At 37.0% G+C, this 16,500-nt stretch overlaps 1 protein-coding gene across 42 annotated transcripts in view; it reads right to left on the bottom strand.

Annotated features, from left to right (window-relative positions):
- SLMAP (sarcolemma associated protein) overlaps positions 1 to 16,500 on the bottom strand; it is a 153,936-nt gene that overhangs the window by 34,088 nt on the left and 103,348 nt on the right. For 35 of the 42 annotated variants that reach the window (XM_071222275.1, XM_045192311.3, XM_071222276.1 and 32 more), the window contains 2 exons: positions 6,548 to 6,607; positions 52 to 132 (listed from right to left, as the gene is read on the bottom strand). In XM_071222275.1, the coding sequence (XP_071078376.1) occupies positions 52 to 132; positions 6,548 to 6,607 (141 nt within the window). Of the gene's footprint in view, positions 1 to 51; positions 133 to 4,079; positions 4,320 to 6,547; positions 6,608 to 16,500 lie in introns of those variants that run through there. The other 7 variants (XM_024556554.4, XM_024556557.4, XM_045192327.3 and 4 more) reach the window with 3 other exon arrangements.

Here is a 16,500-nt window from a genome sequence, read left to right on the forward strand (position 1 = left end):
GCTTGGTAACAATGACATCTGCAGATTAGTAAGCACTGGGTCAAAGCTCACCTGTAGTGTCGTCGCTACTTTTTTCCTTGCTTGGACTCAGAGTATCTGATAAATCAGAATCCTTTGCTCTTGCCTGGTTTTCTACCAAGAAAAAAATAAAAGTAGAATCTCATTATAATTAAATAGCTTCTATCAGTAAAAGCTTCAGGCTATGTGTGCTCTAAATCTACTAGTATGCAAAATACTTTTAAAATTAACTGAGGTCACTGAATCTCTTACTTCTTCACCACTCTAGTCCAAAATGGAATGCTGGTTATTACACGGAGCTCATATTAAATTATAATGTGGATCATGTCTGCTGTGCAGAGGGCTGAGGCTTTTGTTCAAGGCTGTCCACTGGCCAACTGGAAGCAAAAATGAAGCAAGCTTTGCAAAAGTATTCAGAGAACTGCAATAAATAGAGCAAAATTCCCTGGACAATGTGGACATTGTATGAAGATGAAACAAAATAGCTCTATTATATAAAAACACTAGTTAGGTTGTCTTAGTAATATTTATACTCATAACAAAACAAATAAAATAATTATTTGTTATAAAACTAACATTTAAAACAATAAAATTAATAGCCTTTTAAATCTAAAGAAAATATAATTGTACTTGAACCACATTGAAAAATAAAAACTTTTTAAAAAGCTTTGTATTTGCGAGTAGTGTGCTGCCTGATCCAAAAGAGACATCGTAGGTAGAGTTTCCAATGAAGTGCTCTCAAAAACCCTAACAGTACTCCAACAATTAACTAAAGATGAATGGCAATTAATTAGGCCCTAAATTCTCGAGTGAAATGGCACATCTGTGTATACGATAGAATAGCATTTGGATAGCATTTACAGAGATGATTATTTTTCTGTAATAACTACACAGGACAATTAGATATAATCTGGTCCCTGCATTAATTCCCACATGAGCTCTATTTCAGTCAAGCCAGCCTCTTTACAGGGCCAAAGCATGTCAGCTATTATGACCTACAATTCTTTGCTTAAGTTGAACTTCCCTAAACTCAACGACCATTCTCTCTATTTGGCCTGTGCATTCTATAAGATATAGCTTAAGTCCCCATCACCTCCATCTCTATCTTCTGCATGCTGCTCCTTTTATTGCATCTTCTCTGTGTCATATGTTTTTGGAATTAATCATGTTCTATTTCACATCATTCTGTGTGTGTATGTATGTATATATTATCTTATTTTCTTAGTGACTTAAAAATTCACTAAGCATATGATTATTTCTATAATGTTTCTATATACACTTGACCGTAGTGTTTGTGGTGACATGTATCAAAACTTAAACATACATATCCACTTCTAGAACTTTTTCAAAGGAAATAATAGTTTACATATAGTACCTATAAAAATGTTCACAGAAGCATTACTCATTATGAAATGGAAAATATTCAAAATATATTGAGTACAGAAATAAACCCAAGACTCTATGGTCAATCAATATTTGACAAAGGGGGCAGAAGCATAAAATGGAGTAAAAATAGCCTCTTCAACAAATGGTGTTGGGAGATCTGGACAGCTACATGCAAAAAAATGAAACTCGATCATCAACTTACACCATACACTACAATAAACTCAAGATGGATAAAAGACTTAAATATAAGTTGTGATATCATAAAAGTCCTAGAGGAGAACATAGGCAGGAAAATCTCAGATATTCCACACAGCAATATTTTCGCTGATATGTCCCCTAGAGCAAGGGACATAAAGGGAAGATTAACAAACAGGACTTCATCAAAATAAAAAGCTTCTGCACAGGTAAAGAAAACATCAGCAAAATGAAAAGGGAACCAACCATATGTGAAAATATATTTGCTAATGATATCTTGGACAAGGGTTTGATCTCCAAAATATAGAAAGAACTCATTCAGCTGCATACCAGGAAGACAGACAACCCAATTAAAAAATGGACAAAGTACCTGAACAGACACCTCTCCAAGAAAGACATAAAGAGGGCCCAGAGACATATGAAAAGATGCTCAGCATCACTAGCCATCAGAAAGATGCAAATTCAAACCACAATGAGATACCACTTCACACTGGTCAGAATGGCCATCATAAACAAATCAACAAACAATGAGTGCTGATGAGGTTATGGAGAAAAGGGAACCCTAGTGCACTGTTGGTGGGAATGCAGACTGGTGCAGCCACTGTGGAAAACAGTATGGAATTTCCTTAGAAAACTAAAATGGAACTGCCTTTTGACCTGGCATTCCACTGCTGGGATTATACCCTAAGAATCCTGAAATACCAATTCAATAGAACCTATGAACCCCAATGTTCACAGCAGCACAATTTACAATACCCAAGTGCTGGAAGCAACCTAAGTGCCCATCAGTAAATGAGTGGATCAAAAAACTGTGGTACGTTTACACAATGGAATTCTACACAGCAGAAAGAAAGAAGGAGCTCCTACCTTCCTGACAGCATGAACGCAACTGGAGAGCATTATGCTAAGTGAAGTAAGACAGGTGGTAAAAGACAAGTACCATATGATCTCACCTTTAAGTGGAACCTAATCAACAAAACAAAAAAGCAAGCAAAATACAACCAAAGACACTGAAATAAAGAACAAAATGACAGTGACAGGCGATGGGGGAGGGAGATAACGGGCAAAGAAGGGAAAGGGTCATCAAAGAACATGTATAAAGGACCCATGGGGGGAAGGTGGAGGGTGGGGCGGAGGAACATGGTGGTGGGAAAATGGAGACAACTGTATTTGAACAACTATTAAAAAAATAATAAAAAAATACATTGAGTACTATTAAGTAAAAATAAAGTCTGTTAAACAACAGTATGTATAATGATGCCATTTAGACTGAAAATAGCTATATATTTAGCTATGAAGTTTTGTTATATATATTTATGAAGGTGTAGAAGGATCTGTAACAGAGAAAACAATGGTTACTTCTGGAAATGGGGACATGGTGGACATTTACTTTCTAACTTTACATAGCATAAATTGTTTGAAGAATTATAGTGAATAGTGTTTTATAAACAACTAAATCAAGACATATTTTCCATTTTGAAAGCAATCAGAAACCTACTTAAAAGTATTACTGTCAAAATATTCATGTAATATTAAAACATAACTTCTTATGTCTATTACATATAACAACAGCCCTAGAATTTCTGGCTTAACTTGTGAAATGGATGATGGATTACCAAGAGCCTTTGCGGCTTTTCTCACTGCCATTTCTTGTCAAAGGCCAAATGCTAAGAGACAAGGAACTTAGATCAGAAGTAAAGCCACTGACCATGGAAGCCTAAGAGCATCCAACCTGTTCCTGTGCATTCACAGAGCGCTATAATCAGACATTTCTGAATGCCTTAGTTTTGAGCACAAAGTTATAATCTCCAATGAGACTAATGCATCTAATCTGTATATATAGATAGAAAAGGAACCACTCTGGGAGAACAGAAAGAAAAAGAGAAAAATGACTCTCTTCTGATTTTGATATTCTTGGCAATTTTTTGATCAAGATAATGAGGTAAATCCAAGAGGGATATATTTTCAAAAGTATTTCTCTGGCTTAGAAGGAACTTTTATATGTAGAGTATTAACCAGGGAGGTAAAATTGCCTTAAAAGTTGGACCAAATCTTTCACCAAGGTCTTACTAGAGTCTAAGCTCTACAAAGGCCAGGGTTTTTGTCTGTTCTGTTAACTGCTGTATAAGCGCAACACCCCGCCCCACCATTGTGTAGAACAGCACACAGTCCATAGTAGGTGCTTCAAAAAAAAAAAAAAAAGGATGATAAAAGGCACAAATCTACTGTAAGTAAAAAAAGCAAGGTTTTAGCTAGTAAACTCATGGTCCATCATATTTATGTCCTGATATTACAGTTACTATATGGAGGCAAGCCAGATCTATTTAACAATGAAGCACAGGACACAACAAATGACTGATAAAGTATATACTTCTTTTCAAAACCCCTATTCTTCAGCTATGAAGCAGTACCCAGTTTTCTGGTATAAAAAGCATTTCTGGTTCATTTTCTCTGCAGTATTTATGCATTAAGGTACATACCAATAATACACAGAAGGGAATGGGAGAACAGCTACCAATATCAATACCAAAACTATTCCCAAACTGGGAGGTCTACAACAAGGTGACTGTTTCCACTGTATCTTTGAGTAGACATAATGATGGGCGGGCAAAACAAACATACACCACTTTGTATACCACTAGAGCCAGGACCTGGAAAGAGAGCAAGGTTAAAGATCAAGAAGGGAAAGGAGAACGAACATTTATGTGGACACCAAAATGGTGTTTCCTGCTTTATAAGCATTATCTCATTAAATTCCCACAAAATCCTACAAGTTACCTATTGTTACTCTCATTCTTCAAATGAGGAAAATGAAGTTTAAGGAGCTAAAGTAAGTTGCCTGATAGCATACAGCTAGCAGTAGAACTTGAAGTTGAAACCAGGTGTCTTACCTATTCATACTCATTACTTTCACCCCTAAAGTAATTGTAAACATACAATAATTTCAAGTTGAGTACGGGCTTATATGGAAAGCATATGCAACCTATGATTACTGTATCTGAAGAAAATACTAAGATTGTACAGCTGATAATTGGTCATTTCTAGCAACATGTTCAATGCAGAAAAGAAAATTCTCCCCAAAACATCACCAGTGAAATAAAAATAAGACAACTGAGCCAGATCCAAAAGAATGTATGTTATAGCCAGATACAAAATATTTAAAATGTAACTTATTTCAGCCATCTGGTTTGTCACAGGTATTACCTCTACATGATAACTGTGAGAAGTACTAGTAAAATGTTGGCTGCTGACAGAAAAATCTCTGAGTATATAAAACTTGTATCTGGGCCTGGCCGGGTAGCTCAGGTGGTTAGAGGGGCATCCTGATAAGCCAGGTGGCAGGTTCAGCTCCCGGTCAGGGCACATATAAGAATCAACCAATGAATACACAGGTAAGTGGAAGAACAAATCCATGTTTCTCTCCCTCTCTCTGTCTCTATCTCTCTCAAATCAATAAAAACCCCAACAACTTGTATCTCTCTCAAATCAATGACAAAACCCAACAACTTGTATTATTCTTAAAGAGTGTATTCTATTCTCTTGTATGGCCTTACTTTGCTATAATTTATTTAATAAACACCTTTATGTTTTTCTCTTTTTACTTTTAAAACAACACTAAAACAAATAACCTTGCACATTTGTCCAATTTCTTCCTTAAGATAAAAACCCAGAAGTGGAATTGCTAGCATGGTCTTTAAAACTTTCAATACATATTTTACAGCCAGGTTTCAAAAGCAAATCAGAAGACTGCTCAAAACTTTTTAAAAAATGACATCACATAATTTCAAGCAAATATGTCCAATTTAGAATGCATTAAAAAGAGGCATCAAGATTCTTTTCTTTAATTAAAGAGATGCTGATTTTTTTTTCTAAGTCTCTTCTTACACTTCAAAGTGTTGGCTATTAAACCAGGTATTTAGGTGGTGAAGTAAAAGCTATTTTAAAGTTTGTTCTCATCTCACTTTATAAGATAAAATAAACTGCCTATGTTCTAAAAATAGTTCGCTGTTCTGAAACTCAATGCCTGTTTGCCAGAACAATATTAGTGATGCATATTCTATGCATTCTTTCCCCAAATATGGCATCTGCCATGTACACAATTCAGAATGGAAGCCACCAGAAATGACACTATCCTAAATATTTCAAAAAAGCCAAACAGATCCAGTTACTTTCATTAAAAAGAATATGCTGAAATTGAGTATTCCAGACTTTAATCACTCGTTTTTTTAATTAACCAAAATGACCGAGAATTTAGCTTTAGATTTTACACTGGCATGTTCTAATAAAAGTCCCAAATTTGCCCAATTTCCCTATGCACAAAAGTGATTTGACAATAAGATTCTTTAAAACTCACTTTTCTTCTTTCTCTAAGTCGGACAATTGTAACTGAAGAGAATTTACAAATAAACTACTTCAGGAAATTAATAGGACTGTTCATTTAAAAATATAATTAGATTCTACATATTCACTTTTGTTTAAATCAATTTGAGATGACAAAAGTGAAAAAAAAATTAATTATCAAAAGAAATGATAAAGGTACAATATCCCCCAAAACAGTACTGCAAACATTTTTGACTGTTTTTTTTCCAAAAAGGTTTATATGCTGTTTGAGTAAAAATTTGAGATAAAAGCTGAAAATAATGCTGGAAGTGAAAGAGATCACAACAAATTTTTAATACCTAAAGAAACTTATTCTAAGCATTTAAAAACACACACACACACACACATATACACCCCTTTAAAAAGAAACTTTCCAATTAAGATATCCTTCTTAAAACAGAACTTCAACTATTTTGCATTATTATTATATGATACTATTACAGCACTGCCATTTTGTGAGCTGTAAGAAAGAAACTGATTGTTAAAATACCATGACCTTGTAAATATACACTAACCTTCATTATCCAAGAGTTGTCAAACCCACAGAAAAATCCCACAGAAAACAAACCTTTTGAAAGCTTTGTTTCTTCTACCACTTTGGTTAGATGCCCCTCGACGATCAGCTTCTCTGCCAAAGAAAATAAACGTTACCATCCAAGTCCAAACTGAGTAGCATTTCCCTGAGCGGGGCAGTGTAACACATTCCATGACCAAATTTAAAGATGATAACATCACTCCCATGACTAGGCTTGAACAAAAACTAGACCCTGGAAGGGGAACTGAAAGAACTCTATAATAGAGCAATCAGATTAAAGCAGAAATCTAGGGGTAGGGGAACATTGGCCTTTTATTTTATTAGTTTTCACCTTATTTTACAGCCTAACACTTTCAAAAAGCACTCAGAACAAAGCAACCCTTTCTAAATTAAGAATATTAAGTTACACTATGAGAAGATATTTTATTTAAATAAAGAATACAAATTACTGTATATCAATAGTTTACTTTTCTTTATTGATACAATTCAGCAGAGATGCCTATCAATATTTTTCAGTTATATGAATCATTTTAGAAGAGCTAATTATTTAAAGAAATAAATGGTTTTTTTGTTTTGTTTTATGGGGGATTCTCTGTAAATGTATAGTGTAGCTTCTTTATCATTTATTGGTCATATTTTCTTTTTTAAAAAAGATTTTATTTATTTATTTTTAGAAAGAGGGCAAGGAAGGGGAAAGAAAGGGAAACAGCGATGTGCGAGAGAAACAGCAATCTGTTGCCTCTTGCACACCGGGACCTGAGGAGCTGCCTGCGACCCGGGGATGTGCCCTGGGCCAGAACCGAACCATTTCAGTGTGCGGAACACCCAACTGAACCACACCAGTCGGCATATTTTCAAATTCTTCTTTTCACTGAAGAGGATAATATACATATCCTGTATATCCCCTTATTTAATCTTGTATGTCAGTTGATCTCCTTCAACTTACACTTTTGCACCACGTGATATAATTTCTCTATTCTTTCACTCTTCAACCCTCTGCAACTTGGTCTACACTTACAATTCAACAATCAAAACTGCTCCAAGATCACTATAACCTCCTATCTGACAAAACCCATGGCTCCTTTTCAAATTTTTATTTTATATAGGCTCTTTGTAGTACGTGGCACTGTTTGCCCCAGATGCCTTAAAAAAAAAAAGCCAAAGTAATGGACTAGATAATTTTAAAGGGCATTAGTCCTACAAGATGTATAATGTAAGCTGTCCTACTCCACTCCATTCCTGAAATTCATTTCCTAGAAGCAAAAACCTTTAAATTTTAGGCATTTGTTCTGGCGTTTACATTTATATTTCTAAATAATTTATGAGGGGAGGCCCCTCCCCCTAACAGGAATTATCTTCTAGGAAACCATCTGCATCAGTGTACCAACTGGGATTGTTGTGAGAGGCTGTTTGGCTTCAGTGAATTATTTTTGAAGATTCCTTCAATGTGTTTGCCCATTTCATGATAGGTGATTTATGAACACACCTGCCTACTATGTGTTGAGTGTTCAGCAGTTTTGACCCAAAATGGCAAGACCCCCATTCCCCACCCTCCGTATTCACCTGATGTTGCTCTGAGAGACACTTTTTTTTGTTTCCCTGCAGGAAAAAAGTCCTCAAAGGGAAACATTTTGCCAACAATGAAAGAGGTGACCCTGTTTTCAGCACTAGAAAAAGCCTCTTGATAGGTTTATTACATTAAATGAAGGGTACTTTGAAGGTGACTGAAATTTAAACACGTGAGACTACACAATTTTTTAATAAATAAATTCTAGTTTTTTGGGGCTCTCCCTTGTACTGTGATCTATTTTTCCATTTTAGACATTACTTATTGACAATATCTTACAGATGATTAAACTCCCTTATGTCCTACTATCATCCTCATAAGACTTACGCTTTGTCCATCTAAAATCAGTATTTATGTAGGGTAGTACAAAAGTAGGTTTATATTTGTGAACACACAAAACAGAGTTTATTCTTTTATTGTTATTTATTAATTATTGTATTATTTTCCACACAAACTGTAAACCTACTTGTGCCCCACCTTGTACTGTGACTATTATTTATATCTCAGTCATATAATATTCTATGATGATATTTCTCTTATTATATAACCATTTAGTATTTTTGGAGCTTATAATTCCTTATTTTGTTTTGCTATTTTTTTAAAGATTTTATTTATTCACTTTTAGACAGAGGGAGAAAGAGAGGGAGAGAAACATCAATGTGTGGTTGCCTCTTGCGCACCTCCCACCGGGGACCTGCCCCACAACCCAGGCATGTGCCCTGACTGGGAATCGAACCAGCGACCCTTTGGTTCGCAGGCCAGCGCTCAATCCACTGCCCACACCAGCCAGGGCCTCTGTGCAATATTTTTTAAAGTATTTTTATTGATTATGCTATTACAGTTGTCCCATTCACTTTTCTCCCCTTTATCCCCCTCTGCCTGGTACCTCTACTCCCTCCAGCATCCACCTGCCCCCCCACTCCCCGCTCCAGTTTATGACCATGGGTCGTATGTATTAGTTCCTTGGCTTCTACATTTCCTATACTATTCTTAACATCCCCCTATTTTGTACCTACCAATTATGCTTATTTTCTGTACCTTTTCCTCTCTTACTCTCCCTACCCCACTGATAACCCTCCATGTGATCTCCATTTCTGTGATTCTGTTCCTGTTCTAGTTGTTTGCTTAGTTTTTGTTTTTGTTTTTTTTAGGTTAAGTTGTTGACAGTTGTGAGTTTGTTGTCATTTTACTGTTCATAGTTTTGATCATCTTCTTTTTCTTAGATAAGTCCCTTTAACATTTCATATAATAAGGGCTGGGTGATGATGAACTTCTTTCACTCGACCTTATCTGGGAAGCATTCCATCTGCCCTTCCATTCTAAATGATGGCTTTGCTGGATACAGTAATCTTGGGATGTAGGTCCTTGCCTCTCATGATTTTGAATATTTCTTTCCAGCCCTTTCTTGTCTGCAAGGTTTCTTTTGAGAAATCAGCTGATAGTCTTATGGGAACTCCTTTGTAGGTAACCATCTCCTTTTCTCCTGTTGTTTTTAAGACTTTCTCCTTATCTTTCATCTTGGGTAATGTAATAATGATGTGTCTTGGTTTGTGCTTCCTTGGGTCCAAGTTTTTGGGAGACTCTGAGCTTCCTGGACTTCCTGGAAGTCTATTTCCTTTGCCAGTTTGGGGAAGTTTTCCTTCATTATTTTTTCAGATAAGTTTTCAATGTCTTGCTATAGTTCTTCTCCTTCTGGCCTCCCTATGACTTGCATGTTGGAACATTTAAAGTTGTCCTGGAGGTTCCTAAGCCTCTCCTCATTTTTTTTTGAATTCTTATTTCTTCATTCTGTTCCAGTTCAATGTTTATTTCTTCCTTTTGTTCCAAAGTGTTGATTTGAGTCCTGGTTTCTTTCCCTTCCCTGTTGGTTCTCTGTATATTTTTCTTTAGTTCACATTGTACAGTCTTCACTTCCTCCTTTATTTTGTGTCCGTACTCAACCATTTCTATGAGCATCCTGATGACCAGTGTTTTGAACTCTGCATCTGATAAGTTGGCTATCTCCTCATTGCTTAGTTCTTTTTCTGGAATTTTGATCTGTTCATTCATTCAGGCCATATTTCTTTGTGTTTGCACACCTGTTATGTTGTAAGGGGAGGAGCCTTAGGTATGCGCCATGACGGGCAAGTGACATTGCTGTGTTGTGGCAATGTATGTGGGGGGGAGGTCAGAGACGGAACAATGCCAGTTGCTCGGCTCTCGCCCTGCTTTCAAGAGACTGGCAGTTTCTTCTGCTGCCACAACCCCCACAGATTTTTACAGCCACAGGTTCTAAGGCCTTATCTTGCCTGTGTTTGAACCCTGGGTTGCATGGTCAGTTTCACTCCCCAGTTGTCCCTCCTGGTTTTTCTGCATGCGAATGTGGGACTCCCTGGTCCACCAGCTGCCACCCTGCCACTCATCCTCTCTGCCCCAGCTGTCCGTCTCTGCTCCTCCTACCAGTGTGGATGAATGTTTTTTCTTTAACTTCTTGGTTATTGGACTTCCATACAGTTCTATTTTCTGGCAGTTCTGGTTTTAATTGTTTTAAATTGGTTGTTCCTTCTTTTGGTTGTGAGAGGAGGTGAAGCGTATCTTGGCCAGAACTTGTCTTTGCAATCTTATGTCTTTTATAATATTTTACTATGAGTAGGTCTATATTTAATCAAAAATGTACTGCCTCCCTTTTAAAAATCTCTTCCTTTGAACCCAAATCTCTTACCACTCAGTTATCTGTTTTATGTCTTCTAAAACTTTGTCAACATCTATTATCTGTTGTAGTCTCCACTCCCATTCTCTTCATCTTTGCGATCTAATGTCCTTTATAATTTTTTACTATGAATGGGTCCATATTTAATCAAAAATGTAACTGCCTCCCTTTTAAAACTCTTTTCCTTTGACCTCTAGGATACCACCTGTTCCTATTTCTTTTATGTGCTTGCTCACTCCTTCCCTCTCAGCCTTTCATTGGTTTCCCTTTCTTCTGATTGTGATCTAAATGAGTGTTAGTTTTCACAATCTCTGTCAACAACAAAATTATTTTTAAATGACATTAACTGCCGCTACATTTATATTTTCTAAATGTTGATGCCTAGTCTAGCACTCTCAGAACCCTATTGTCTAACTACTTCCCATTTTCACCCAGAAATCTCACAGGAACTTAATCTTACCATGTCTAAAATGGAATTTACCTTCTCTTCCTTTCTCTTCCAGATGGATTTGGTATCTCTCTCTTCTCTTCTTTCCATAACTTTCCACTCATATCTGCACTATGCTATTGCAACTATTTATGTCTACCCTTTCCAACATACTATGAACTTTTAAGACTTCTTCAAATATTTACTACGCACTAGGTACAGTACTAGGTATTCCTCGTGGATTATAAAGAACAATGTGATAAATCTAGAAATTTAGAATCCAGAGAAAGCAAGGAGGTACTGTATTAATAATTTAATTACTAATAAAATTCTAACACAAAATACAAGTTCCACAAATGCTTCTTACATGAAAATAGCAAGTAATAAAATAATATAAACATGAACTTTAAAGGCCATTCTAAATTTTCTTCTAGTGTATTGAAGATCTAAGTACCATCTTGTTTGAAAAATTATAAACACATATCACACCTGGAGAAATTTATTGATTAAAACCTTCTCACCTTTAGAATAAAATCTGAAGTCCCTACCATGACCTATAAGGCCTATGTAATCTAGCTCAGAGGTCAGTCAACTACAGCCCCTCAGGGCCAAATCCAGCCTGCTGCCTATTTGGTAGATAATTTTATAGGAACACAGGCAGGTCCATTCATTTACAGGTTGACCATGGTTGCCTTCCACTACCATGGCAGAGTTTAGCACTCCCAACAGAGACTTCATAGCCTGCAAAGCCTAAAACATTTACTATCTAGCCCTTTATTTTTTTAAAGCATTTTTATTGTTATAAAACTCAAATTTCAGATCCATCTTGGGTTTTCCCGTGGTTTTGATTCAGACGGTTCTGGAGAGACTGCTGGCACTGGGGAGGGACCCTGGAGACAGCCTATGAGAGCCTGTGCTCCCCAGAGGAGGCACACGATAGATTTCCATACCCCCTGGGTAAAGGGTAAACAAAACTAGCAGGCCAGCATTGCATTGCCCTGGTAACTGAGCTAGCACCCCACACAAGGCCTGTCAGGGACACTGTGCAGGATGATGAGTGTGATGAAAGAAACAGAAAGCCCTCTTCAGAGGTTAGGGGAAGGTGCAGACCCACCAGCCTGGCCTGAATTGGATGGGAAGTTGGATGCTTCTGCAGCCACGTGGAACTTTGGTACCCACATTTTTAAATGGAGGGTGGAGACTTGGCCCCTTCAGCTTCCCCTTACGCACCCAGTCAGGGGGCTGGCTCATACCAAAATTCAGTCCTGCACGCTAGGCCATGACCCAGGTACGTGTGCCTTGGTGGCGGCCTGTGAAATACCATGGCTCTGTGCTGCACAGGTAGTCCCAGACTATGCCCTTCTCTGCCTCTGAGATCAGCACATGGACGGGCAGGCCAGAGTGCTTGCTGGCCCCAGGGGTGCGAGCAGCCTTGGGTGCTGGCCCTGCAGACTAGCCCCCGCACAACTGGCAGTGTGGTCTGCAGTGGCCCCAGGGCCCCAAATGGGAAGCTGCGGCATGGCATTGATGACCCTGGCCCCACAACCATGCGCTCCAGGAAGGGAATCTGAAGCCAGAGAGCAACCTGCGCAGCAGCCTTGGCCTCCGGAAGGACAGATAAGGATGGACTGGGGTTTCTGGACACTGTCTCTGGTTCTGGGGGTAGCTGAGTTCTATGCTTTGTGGGAGATTGACCTGGAGTCAGGGTATCCCCTACTCCACCAACTTGGGCAACATTTTAATAAAGACCTTTTTCCTGGGGCGGGGGGTATTGGTGGGGGGTAAATGCAGACAACTGTACTTGAACAGCAAAATAATAATAAATAAATTTTTAAAAAGACAACCTTTTCCCTTCCCCACCAATCTTTGGTTTATGCCCGTGTTTGGTAGCAGGTGACTGAAACCCATTCTACTAGGTAACAGTTTCTATCTCACAGACTCTTTCCCCAGATACACGTACAACTCACTCAATTTTGTACTCTCTCTGTTCAAATCCCACATACTTTGTCACTCCCAACTACACTCATCATTACCTAATGCATTATTTTATTAGTTTTTGTCTCTTCAAGGAAATGTAAACTCCATAGAGGCAAAGTTTTTTCTTGTTCACTTCTATACCTATAACACCTAAAATAATGCCTGGTATACACATAGCAGATACTAAATATTTGGTGAATGAATGAACTGACTATCTATTTTTAAAAGCGACCAAAGTTGGAAAAATTATTTGAATGTTTTCCTCATTCTAAAACTAAGGATCAAGTACATATAAAAAGTGTTAATAGTACTAACATATAAGTACTAAATAATAATTACCTGCTGCTTCTATCACTATTGAAGTTATTATTATTTTCTAAATATTTTATTTACTTATTTTTAGAGAGAGGGGACAGAAGGAAGCAAGAGAGCGAGAGAAACATTGATGTGAGATAGAAATACTGATCAGTTGCCTCTCATACACGTCCCAGCTGGGGACCAAACCCACAACTCAGGCATGTGGGTTGAACCAGCAACCCTTTGTTTTGTGGGATGATGCCTAATGTACTGATGCCTAATGTTCAGTAGTACACAGGTAAGGGCACTACTGAAATTATTTAAGATTATATTTTTTATCAAATCTGGTGAAATACTAGTGGCCCATGATTAAAGAAGAAAAAATATTGCTTTTAAAAAGTTTCTAATCACTAGCTCACAAGCTTAGGGTGGATACCTTAGTTCTTTAGGAGTAATACAAGTCTGAGACCTAACAACTGGAAGTCCCGAAAGAGCTATTTACCTTGGCACAAGTGGAAGATAAAATACGAGATTTTTCTTTCTTTTTGAAAACTGTAATTTTGAGGGATACTCTAGAAAGAGAATTATTCATTTTCTCCTATTTTAAAAACACATTGTAAAAAACAACACACAAAAAGAGGTATAATACACAAAAGTACAGGTTAATAAATCTTTTAAAAGCAAATGTCTATATGATTACATTCCAAATCAAGAAACAGAACCTAACCACCACCCCCCAAAGCCTTCCACATCCCCCTTTCCAATCCTACATTTTATGGCATTTTACTTCTTGCCTTTCTTTATGGTCACACTACCTAAATATGCATGACTAAATAATACGCTACAATTTTAGTGGTTTTAAACTTTATGTAAATGGACTACTACAGTATATATTCTGTTGTATCGGGCTTCTTTCATCCAATATACCTCAGTGTATTTATCCATTTGACTACTGAAGGTGTTTTGGATTGTCGTGAACTACTGTGAAAAATTAGGCTGTGAAAATTCTTAAATTTGTACCTGATACATACGTGTAGGCATTTCTATAGGAACCTACTAGGAGCAGAACTAATGAGCAGAGCAAATCTGACAACATTTGAGAACCATCACCTAAGCACTTAGTTTAATCAGCAAGCATGACGGAGTTGTAAAATCTGTTAATTCTTATCAAAGTGTGAATAGAACAGAACCAAATTTATTTCCAGGTTGATAAAAATAAATTATGCACTAACTACACTACTATGCACACAAAATAAAAATTATAAACAGTGTAAACAATATATTCAAAAGCTCTAATGGAGCATTGGTGAGCCTAGATTGGCTTAAATTCTTAGAGCTAAAGACCCACATTCTTCATGTGACAGCTACAACTAGAAAGAGAAAATAAATAGAACTGACTCTTAGATACTGATGTCAGTTGCCTAGGGCATTGTATACTGACAGAGAAGAACAGATGAATGTAGAAGAACTACATACTCTGTGGTTATAACTGCCAACCTGGCAAATATTTCTAAATCTGAAAGTTAGGTTTTATCCAAAAAATAATGTTATTGAGTAAGGCATCAAAATAATGTGCTTCAGATCAAACTTTTAAAATGGCATGCGTACTGGTTAAAAAGTTAATATCTAGATTGTCAGAAATATATTACTTTAACAGGAACAATAAAGTTAGATTAATCAGCACTCACTATCATGTGATTGAGAATAAAAAGGAGGAAAACAAATTACTTCAAGAAAGTTCCCACTAAAATACTTCTCACTGCTCCCCATCCCCACGAGTAACTTTTCTACCTACCAGTTAACATGTGTGCCAGGAATTACTTTAGACTGTTTAGTAAATATTATCTCATTTAATTCTCATACTAATACTATGAAGTAGGTACTCCCATGCTATTTCATCAATGAGGAAATTGAGGTTTAAAGAGGTCATATTGCCCAGAGTCATACTACCAGTGAGGGAGCAAATCAGAATTCACACCAAGATCCCTATGATCCTATTCTAAACATCATAAATGAAAATGAGCTGAAGTCACCTAAAAGGTTATCAAAAAGATATACAGCAAAGAAACTGACATTAGAATGAACATCAAGGTACAATCAAAGTAAATATAAACAATCAGCATCAACATCAAACCAACAATTTACTTCCCTTCAGAGAGCAGCAGTTCATAAAGTAGACACAGAGCTTTAGAACCTCCTAGGGGAGATCTTGTGAGCTTGCTAATTTTAATAGTAATGATTTTTACAAGGTTATTTGTTTCTGCAGCAAAATAAAATTAAAGCAATTCTTGCTACAGAAGATAGACTGCATTTTCTAAGTTATTTTTATTTATTTATTTACTTTTATCCTCACCCGAGGACATTTTTTCATTGCTTTTAGAGAGAGAAGAAGGGAGAGAGAGAAACATAGATGTGAGAGAGAAACATCACTTGGTTGTCTCTTACACGCACCCGCACCAGGGACTGAACCCACAACCTAGATAAGTGCCTTGATCAGGAACTGAACTTGTAAACTTCTGGTTACAGGATGACACTCCAACCAGCTGAGCCATACTGGCCAGGGCGAGGGCCTCCATTTTTACAAAAACAATTCCAGAAGCTATTTGTCCTAAAACCTAAGAATAAAAAAAGAATAAATGAGAAAAAAATTGGAGTTCAAGGATTGATTCAAAACTAAATGAAATGGACCAATTTTAAGAATACAGAAACAGACTTTTTCTTTACAATCTATACACCAAAACACAGTTGCCATGAACTTTAAGACTATCCTCTGTGTAATTACATTGGGAGAAAATCTGGCAGAGATGTTGGAATGCTAGCTAAGCGGGGAAATGATTGGTACAAATAAACAAAAAACAATGTCCCTCCAATATATCCTAGATTGGACGACTACTCTAAGAACAAAGAAACAAAATTAGTAACATCTAGTTCACACTCAGGAGTTTCCTTATAATGAGGATATAAACTTCTACGAGCAGGGAGGGAACCAACTGTTCCCTATTCTTTGTCATAAATAAACTGCTTTGGCT

The sequence above is a fragment of the Desmodus rotundus genome, chromosome 8 (genome assembly GCF_022682495.2).
Source record: "Desmodus rotundus isolate HL8 chromosome 8, HLdesRot8A.1, whole genome shotgun sequence".
Taxonomy (NCBI): domain Eukaryota; kingdom Metazoa; phylum Chordata; class Mammalia; order Chiroptera; family Phyllostomidae; genus Desmodus; species Desmodus rotundus.